Genomic DNA, 10,130 nt, shown 5'->3' with positions numbered 1-10,130 from the left:
ATTTAAATTGAATTAAGCTTACATACATGTATAGGCTCAGTTAAAAAACGTGTCGACTTTTGATATTTTTGTGCAAAAAATACTGTCAAGGATTACAAAATTTAAAAGTAATTTTTGATTTTCATACTAAACTCTTAAGTGGAGAATTTTTTAAAAATATTTTCCTGAATAAAGCAATTATATCAGAGATTTTCTGTTAATGCCTATCAATATTAAAAAAAAAACAATAAATTGTTTTCACTACAGGAAAAACAATATGACTACATTTAACGATACACTAGGTCAGAAAAGTCAGATCTTTAAACAAGTCGGAAGTAGGAGAGAATTTTTATGCCAGTATTTATTGTAAATCCTGAGGATGTTTTGATTTCTTTCTTCGAAAATTTTGCTTACAAGTGAAATTTCAAGTTGTCTTTAAGATTTTGACTAATTTCTTTTTTCCTTCTCAATCTGATACAATTAAAAATAATTTTTGAAAATGAATTCCAAACAAACTATCGGTAGAGTTAGATGGTGGATTCCTTTTCCATCTCATACTGGCAATGTACCCTAGGATAACTAATATTTTCCAAGTTGTACGTATAAGAGAATATACCAAATAACTAACCCCAAAACCTGTAGAAAAAAACTATACACAAAAACTGACACCCATGAATTTTAATGATTCAACAATTCATACAATTACCTAGGCCTTACAACAACCGTAGGTTTTTTGTAAAGGTTATTTCAAAATTACATGTATAATCTCCCTCTATTAGACAGTGTAAACACTATAAATTCAACTATGACTTAATAATTCATTAGAATTAAAAAACACAATATTAAACCTAGTTAAGTGATTTCATTACCTACATATGATTACTTTCAGTTTATTGAATAGTGACTTTTAATTCTTTTCATTTTATTAATGATAACCCATTCCAAAATACCGGTAAATAGATATAAAAATTAAATTTACATCATAAAAAAGATTATAAAACAAAGGTGTCCAAAAGAGGATTTATCAAACTTGACAGGAGTTACTTATGAAAGATAATATAATAGTTTTAGTACTGAAACACAGTAGGGAAAGTTATGAAATATTGAACACATATTTTGTTATATAAAAAGGAGTTCTACAATAGAAAAATTAACATAATAAAAAATACAATAATTAAGTTAAAAGTATGCATGATTATCATGATGATAGGTTGAAAGATGTAGCCAACACAAAATACAGTTATATTACGTCTACTTATAATACAATAGATAGAGTAACATGAAAATTTGAACAATATGCAGTCTCACTGACATGCAGTCATTGCAGTTTATAATCTGAAAAGGAGAAACACTTTATAGTTTCCTCATGAATAAGTTCCATTACTTTTTACAGAACCACCACATTAAGTAAAGTACAATACAGAATACTATTAAATAAAAATAGTTTCATCAAAAAACTTAGACCTGATTCAACAGTATACCAGATACTATACATGTTAAAAAAGAAAATGATAAAAGTCCAAGAAGATCGAGTCCTTTGTATGCTGATTGTTTTCAATTTTTGCCAACAAGAGCTAGTAGGACTTTACGGTAATCACCACTCGTGTCATCATGAATCCATTTCCAGAGGGTCTGGTCAGTCATTGCCAGGAACTCTTTCTTTATCTGGACCATATCAATCTGAAACAACCAAAGAATTCAGATAAAACAAATAAATCAAACTCTGCTCATTAATTCTGTGTTCAAAATTTACAATTTGGATAAGATGTGCTCACTAATAATGAGCCCACAGCTAAGGTGTCACCTACAAACAGTGCAGTGGTTTCTAAGAATATACAGCATATATATTCTTAAAAGTGTTGATAATGTTTTTATACCATGTTCACATGCATTTTTAATACATACTGAAAATCTATCTACTTGAGCATACAGTAAAATTAAACAAACAAGGGCACTGCAAAGCTGTGCAGAATCTGCTTTCAAAAGAGAATACCCTGTATCTATAAATGCTACTTAAACAGATGGAATTATTATTTTTTCAAACACTCTGTACCATTTTTGGCCACAATCAGCCCAAGGAACATGCAGTGCATGGTTTTTATCAAACATAAAGGTTAAACCTGAAATTAACACTATGCCAAGTCAGAAGTTATTAAAGATATATTACAACATCCATACAAAATCCAGAAAATTATTTTTTTCTTAAATTTGCAGTTTGCAGGATAACTGGGCCTAAATTATTAGGACATGAACTGCTGGATAATTCAAAACAGAACAAGGAAAGCCTACACATACAATTCTTAATTACCTCTGCTCTTGAAACAATGATACGAATCAAGGTCTTATCATCGGTTCCTAATCCTTTAATGGCTTTCTTCAGGCGCTGGGCAAAATATTTTGGTCTGCACTTGATATTTTGTGCTGTAAAAGATAAAATTTTACTTTGAAAAAAATTATACCAGGTATGTTATCATAATGACAAAAATGTGTCATTCAAGATAAGAAAGTAAAGTATACCGGTATATACAGATATCAAAGTGATGTTTGTATACCACTATTTAAATAGATCAAAAGCCAATGTTAGGAAACTATATTCTTACAAAAAAGAGGAAAGTCAAGATGGTATTTGGATGTTGTATCACAACACAAGAATTTTAGGGCCACTGTAGAAATCTTCATAGTAATTTTTGTTTCATATTCATTTTCAGCTCATTGATTACAAAGGGGAATATTTTTTTTAATATAAAATATGGATAAATCCTTTAGCTAATGTCTTCTACAACTGTTACCTATGGCTTTAAGGCCAGATCTGAAGTCGCCCGAGGTCTCTCTGTCAACAGAGTTTGTGATGTCTCTTTGAGTAAGCTGAAAATACAAGAAAATTAAAAGCATACAACTTAATCCTGGATGCTAGGAAAACACTCTCTGTTATTAATATATTGTTTAAATTTGAAATATTAAAAAAAAAGACAGGATCATTGCAATATTAATGAGAAATAGAGAGAGACCCATAAGGTATCATCCCAATGGATGGATATTTTACAAACAATAAGGTGGTGGCATGAATGAATGATTTTCCAAATAACAGTTGTCCTAACCTACCTTGACATACTCATCCCAGGTGGCTCGTAGCTGGTAGTAATCTCTGGTGGAGAAGATACGGATAAATTCCTCTTCATCCGTACCCCATTTGTCTTCCCCTGCTTTGTAGAGCTTCTCTGCATCTCTCTTGGCTTTCTTCATGTCTGCTAATTTGGAGTAGTTCACCTGAAACATTCCTGTTCCTTGTCCATCAACTTCAATCTCCTCCACTGCTCCTTCCAACTGTTCTCTGGTGATTTCATTACGATTACCCTGTCATATAGGGGGAAAAACTCAGGATTAAGTTATTAGTTATACTTCATTATTTACTTTCAATTAATTAAAGAAATGAAATTAAATTCCACGACAAAAAGAAAATTATTATGTTGAAGACAAAATTGATATACATGTACTTGGTAGTATTTAAACATCCAGTCATTACCCTAGGTGTTTGTAGAGGGGAAAAAAAGTATATTGTTTTTATGGCCATAGTACTTGATCAAGTCATCTACTCTTTCATGTATTCATTTATAGTGATAATATACCCTCAGATGGAATTCTTTCTTTGGTCTAAGCTCAAATGAGGGCTTTGAGACTAGAACATTTCTAATCTTTAAGGTACACTGTATCTACTAGACAACCAATTTTAACAATGAATTTAAGACCAAGTGCAGACAATTGCTAATTTGATAAAAAGAAGGAAATTTCCATTGATTGTTTTGTTCATAGAATTTCTGAGATTAATATCTGTCCATTATCTAACAAATATTATATGTAATCTAGTTACCTGTGCTGCTGCTACAAGCAGTTGTTTGAAGTCTCCACTGGTGTCTCCCTCAATGTCCTTCTCTATCAGTGTCCCTGATACTTTTCTGTGAGGACTTGCCACTATAATTAATAATGATCAATATTATAGGAAATTAGTTTATGCTTGAAGTCTCCTGAAATTTTGTCTGCTTACATTTGTCTACTATGGATTATAATAGTAATTTCCCTACATTGGGTTATAGAAAACAATAAAAACTAACCATCTCCATACACTGCTCTCAATTCCTGTATTTGTGGGTTAGTTCTCGTCATAAAAATTTCAATAAGACTGGCTTCATCTGTTCCTGGTCCCTATCATATAATGTTAAAACATAAGGCTCCTGGGTAATAATGCTAACCTGATCTACATTGCTTTTATTTTGAAAGTATTAATATTACAACTGGAACACATAGGTAAATAACACAATCACTCTATAATCAATAACAAGAAGCCCATGATACTGCTGATGAATAGCTATCAGAAATTGTACTTAAAGTGATTGCTTTAATTACATGCCAATTGATGTGCTGTAAATTTACTTACATAAATTGCTTCTTTAATGCAGTATGCATCATACACAGGGGGAGGGACAAAGAGTGCCATTATTGCTGATCTGTAATCCCCACTCAGCTCCGATTCTACATCCTCAATCAAGTCCTGTTAATTAATTAATATGATAAATCAGCTAATGATTTTTAAACACTTTTTTAAGGCACAGAATACACAAAAAATACCATATATACATAGAGGATGATATTGTCTTTTTCGTCATAATACAAGTTTTCATCCTAATCAAATTTAATAACAAACCTACTATTCTTAATTATTTCTTAAGGTCCTTGACTGATCAAATGACTTTATAAGACGGATTATGTAATTAAAAATTATCTTATTATCAATTATTCCATTTTCAAGATTGAATTTTCAAAGTATTACATTGTACATGTACTCTCCTTATAAAGTTAATTCTCACAAGTTCTGCCTTCTCTAACTCAATTCTCCAATATTTATAATTAATTTTTAAAAGTTTTAAAGAATTTAGCATGATAGCTATAGGCAAAAAAAAGTAAGGTATACAATATAGAAAAAGTCCTACCCTTCCATAGGCTGTTTTAAACATCTTTTTCAGCTGTTGTCTTTGGGCATTGTTTCTGGTGGTCAGCACATGAGTGATGGCGTCTTCATTTGTACCTAATTTAGAATTAATCAACAATAACTTTCAGCAAGAAGCAGACTTCATATCAGGTCACTGGAAATTGACCAGGTGATGTTCCTTATATAAATAAAATAAAATATGGGGGATCTTCTTCTTAGACCATTGTTATAGATTAATGTTTTATTCTGGTTATAGGGGAACACCTCAATTTTTCTCTCGCAAGAAAAATACAAAATATCTACTCAGTTTAAAAAGAAATATTTTAAAATACACTGTATTTGTTACATCACCATTTTAATCAGATATATGTATTTGCAATCTTACCTAACCCTTTCATTGCATCTCTCAGGTACTGCACATCATATTCAGGATCCCATTTTGGATTTTCAGACAAATCCTCACCCTTTTCAGCCATGAATTTGAAGACAGGGTCTTCAGGCTCATACCTAGCGTAGGCCCCAATGGTACCCTGCGTGATGTCCAGAGTTCCTGAGACCTTTAAGCGGCGCATCAACTCATCAATATAGGTAGTACGCAGTCTCTCCTTCAGCTTCGCCTCCAGATCTGGCTGTAAACAAAATACAAGATTCAAATTCTGGACGAAGACTACTGTTGATCTATCAATTTTTTAGGGTGGTGGGGGGATGTTCATGGATTTCCTGTGTTTACCTTACCCATGATATTTTTCCCACATGAACATCAAATGTCAATGCATTTGATCATTGAAGATCGTTATTATTATTTTACTTAAAAATGAATATACCAAGTAAAACTTTCATCCCCTAATGTGGATATATTGCCCCCACTGCCTCCCCCCCATTCACACACATAAGGTAAAAATGTTATTATTAATAGATATATTTACAAATGGACAGAGGGATCAACAAACAGAAATGCTAGCTTTAGGCATTGGCTCAGGTGAGCTAAAAATGAACTTTTTTAAAATTCTCATTTTCCTACATTACTAGATACAATGTGGATCACTTACATCAATAGCTTCTTCCTCTTCTTCTTCCTCCTCCTCCTCTTCATCCTCTTCCTCTGCCCTTCTCCTCTGTTTCTGACAACAAAAAGTAAATGTATATATAGATACCATATACCAAGTGAGCAGAAATGAGGATTCATTTTTTTTCCTTTTTGATTTATTCCACATTAGAGATAAGCATATTATATAAGCAACATTAAATCACTAATTTCTATGCAACATTAAACCACTAAAATTAGTTCTCATTAAAATTAGATACTGATTTTCAAGGACAAATCACTTACTTTTCATCATGCTAAAATTCAACTTGCACAGTATTGGTCTCTTAGTTAAATATGTAATGTAATGTACATGTACGCAATATATGCTGACCACTAAATTCAGTATATGAACATTTTAACTTCAAATTAAATACATGTACACTAGTGTAAAATTCTGACTGAAATCAAAACTAGTAAATGTCTACATATAGCAGCTTAAAAATCCTGAACTAAAAATTCTGATTGGTAAATAAAATACATACCCTTCCCTTCTTCTTCTTTTTCTTTATGCCCATTTGCTGCTGAAGTTGCTACAAGTAAAAGAAAGATTGAATTTCACAAGCAAATCAAAAAAAAAAAAGTTCATTGTAAATGAGAAGGGGCTTCAATTTTTTCTACAAGTCAATAACAAAAACTTGGATATTATCACCTACAGTACAAAAATTTATAATGTGACAGCCCTCACACTCACTGATACTCTGAATATATAATTACATATACAATTTATATTGCAAAAGAAATGTTTATCTCTTTTAAGGCTGGCAGTTTGTGAATAAGAAATGTCTTACTTCTTTCATTTGCTGTTGAGCATACCACTGGTTCTGGTACATCTGTTGATTGTACTGGTCTACCATTCCCTGTGGTGCTGGCGGTGGTGGGGGTGGTTGCCAGTGCTAAACAACGGTAATAAATGATAATAACAACACATATAGTTGTCTATATACTACACCGGTAAATAGTTATTACATTATTATGTAACATTTATTGGGTATTACAACACATATCTTACATGTAATTGACTCATGAAATGAGATCAACCTCGTCTTTGCTTGAACCTAATTTTCTGTGGTATGTGTTGATGTGAAAATAACAAGCAAAGCACAAACCTGCTGCTGATACTGGGGATTGCTTTGATACTGTTGATAACACCCCTGAATTGCCTGGAATGGATTTGATCCATATCCTAGAGGATAAAGAAAATATTAAAATACTGAAATTCCACCTTGACAACGTCATGAATTTCAATGACTGCCATCTTTGTACAAAACTTGACATTCAAATGTTCAGGGTTAATTATATCCACTGCATCCAGAATGAGATCCATCAGTAAAAGGACTCTATCCCAGTATATTGAAATACAAATAGTTTCAAATGATAATCACTAAAACATTGAATTTTTTTTTTACATTCATTGTGTTTTATTGAAGAAATAAAATTCCTTTAACTTTTTGCTAAGGAGCTTTAAGTATACATACAAATACTATAAAGAAATAATAGGCAGACAAACAGACACTACATGAACACCCTTGTACTGTTTTGGGAGATGCTGTAGCTCATGAAACCAACTGGCTGCAAGGAATTATATAAATAAATCTTCGTATTTTCTATCATTCTACACTTACCTCCTCCTCCTCCATAACCTCCATACCCCCCTGTGGGAGGGGGAGGGGCGGTTCCCATCTGGTACTGGTTGTAGGCCGACTGGTTGACGTTGTAGGCACTGTATCCTCCATAGCCCCCATATCCCTGTGGTGGGGGAGGGGGACCAGAACTAGTGTATCCTCCCCCATATGCACCATACCCCCCACCTCCACCATAGGAGGGGTAGTTACTCTAAAAAAAAAAACTGACTCAATGCTAAGGCACTCCCAAGGAATATGCTGGAGTAAAAATTATCAGTTCATGCCTACAATTATCTAAAATATATTTCTTTATCATTGTATGTTTTTTCCCTTCTTAATTATGTTTTTTTATTCATTATGTTTCTATCTATGTCATGCCATATGAGTGATATATGATATGTCATCCCAAAGACAAACAATTAATAATTATCCCCTAAAAATTCATATTAATTGTGAATATATGTTTCTTTCTTTGAAATTGAACTTATGTCAGATACAGATATAATATGAATATGCAAACCTGATAGTATGACATTGACAGTTTATTTCTGCCTGAAAAACAAATGAAACAAAAATCAATACAATGCACATTCATTAAAGGATTAATTTTGCATTCTTCATTATAATGTTAATGAAACATAAAATGTAAAAAAAAAAAAAAAAAGGTCAACATCAGATACAGGTCTACAAATTCCTAGCTTGCAAACTTATAAGCATAGAAATTCTGGATCGATCAATTTCCAACATTAATAGAGGTTAATTCACAGCGAGATACTTTTGAATTGGCACCATGTAAGGAGCATAGGGACGTTAACCAAGGCTCTTACTTATAGGAGTAAGTAAAAATATGATAATTAGATGATAGCGGAGCCATGGTAGAGCAAATGCCTATATTTTGATTGAATACAATTAAATATATACACAACCAGCATCAATTTGAGCATTAATTGTTATGAATACTTCTAATACTTCTAAAGTTTAGCTGCATTTAAAACATCCCCAAAAGGTTACCAAAATTTCCTCTAAATATTTATTTTTAACGTCTTTTATGAGAACAATTATGTTTTTTTTTTTTAATATTGGACATCAAATTCTTGTTTTACAATAAAAATATTATTTTGTAAGAATTAAGACATTGCAAAATTGTCAGAAACAACAACTACATGTAACTATAGTGTCTCATGTCAGTTGAAAAAGTCCCTTTAATTTTTTTTCATGCAGTTTAAATATTTTGTGATCTTTTTCTCCTTGCACATATTTGCAAAGAACTAATTCTTGAAGTTTCTAACTACATGTATATAGCTGTGCCATCTAAAATATCCCTTATAAATGCAACAAAAAACAAATAAAAAGATAACTAGGCTTAATATTCCGTAGTCTTCATTAATTATAGCCCTCTGAGCCAAACACTTCTTTACTTTGAAAAAAAAAATCCTCCACAATCAAGAGCCTGGAGAGGATATGTGGTTGAAAAAAAAATACATGCACCAGAAATGATTTTTTTAACAAGTCTATCACTCAGAGTGCTGTTAGAAAGGGCACTATTTTTTGATGTAGTTCAGACAAAAGTTTGATAACCATAATAATTCGTCTGCAGGTGCCCGAGTGGCCATGCATAAGAATATGGCATCCATTTCTTTCACCAAATTTATTATATAACGACTGTAATTCAAAATATTGAAACGTATGCCACCTTACCTCAAGTTGGTACTTCCCTGAAAAGTCTGAAAGTAAAAATTTCTTTTCAAGTCTGGTGTCTTTCAAAATCCCATCCTTGACAACGTCAAAACATCATCATGATTGAAATCCAAATCCCGATCCCGATGAAAAGTAATATAAAATTATAAATAAATATTCAGTCTAGCTTATATAGTTTCAATTGGGAAATCGATTTGTTAAATAAGTAAAAATAATTTGTTTACAATTTTAGAACAAAAAGTCTATTTTTCTGACGAAAATATTAAATTATATCCATATTTTATAATTTCGTCCGGGATCAGTTTTATTTCAATCGGGTTAGGAAATCTTTTTATTAACATTTTTAGCTCACCTGAGCCATAGGTTCTGATAGAAAATTGTGTTTTCAGTCGATGGCGTTGTCGTTGTTGGCGTTATAAACTTCTAACATTTTTATCTTCTTCTACTGGGCAAATTTCAACCAAACTTGTCACAAAGTATCCTTGGGTGATGGGGCTCAAGTTTGTTCAAAGAAGGACAACGTATGTCCTTTTCCAAGGAGAGATAAAATTATGTATTAGTGAAAAATTAAAGGCATCTTTTAAAAATCTTCTTCTCAAGAACCACTAGGCCAGGAAGATGAACTCACGCAGAGTTTTTGAAATAAAAAAAATTTTACTGGTCAAGTGCTTTAGTGAAATTCACCGGACTGAATTAACCAGGTGTGATATTTATTGTAGAAACCCAACATGGCTGCCTACCGCAGAAAACGAAGTTCAAA

The 10,130-nt window shown here is 32.1% G+C and overlaps 1 protein-coding gene across 1 annotated transcript; it reads right to left on the bottom strand.

The window, feature by feature from the left end:
- Nucleotides 1-641: 641 nt before the first annotated feature.
- Nucleotides 642-9,494, bottom strand: LOC134254839 (annexin A5-like). Its single transcript, XM_062737380.1, has 16 exons — nt 9,371-9,494; nt 8,193-8,224; nt 7,673-7,883; nt 7,157-7,233; nt 6,839-6,943; nt 6,533-6,580; nt 6,013-6,084; nt 5,349-5,592; nt 4,965-5,059; nt 4,412-4,525; nt 4,089-4,179; nt 3,848-3,948; nt 3,082-3,333; nt 2,769-2,844; nt 2,288-2,400; nt 642-1,659 (listed from the first exon to the last, which is right to left on the bottom strand). Exons 2-16 carry the CDS (start codon nt 8,205-8,207, stop codon nt 1,534-1,536), a joined length of 1,740 nt encoding a protein of 579 aa, XP_062593364.1. The 5' UTR covers nt 8,208-8,224; nt 9,371-9,494; the 3' UTR covers nt 642-1,533.
- Nucleotides 9,495-10,130: the final 636 nt, after the last annotated feature.

Source organism: Saccostrea cucullata, unplaced genomic scaffold, assembly GCF_032062105.1.
Source record: "Saccostrea cucullata isolate Sc308-1 unplaced genomic scaffold, CSIRO_AGI_Scuc_v1 ctg1407, whole genome shotgun sequence".
In the NCBI taxonomy this organism is placed as follows: domain Eukaryota; kingdom Metazoa; phylum Mollusca; class Bivalvia; order Ostreida; family Ostreidae; genus Saccostrea; species Saccostrea cuccullata.
Note: the sequence above shows the minus strand (reverse complement) of the source record. Positions and strands in the feature narration are given on the sequence as shown.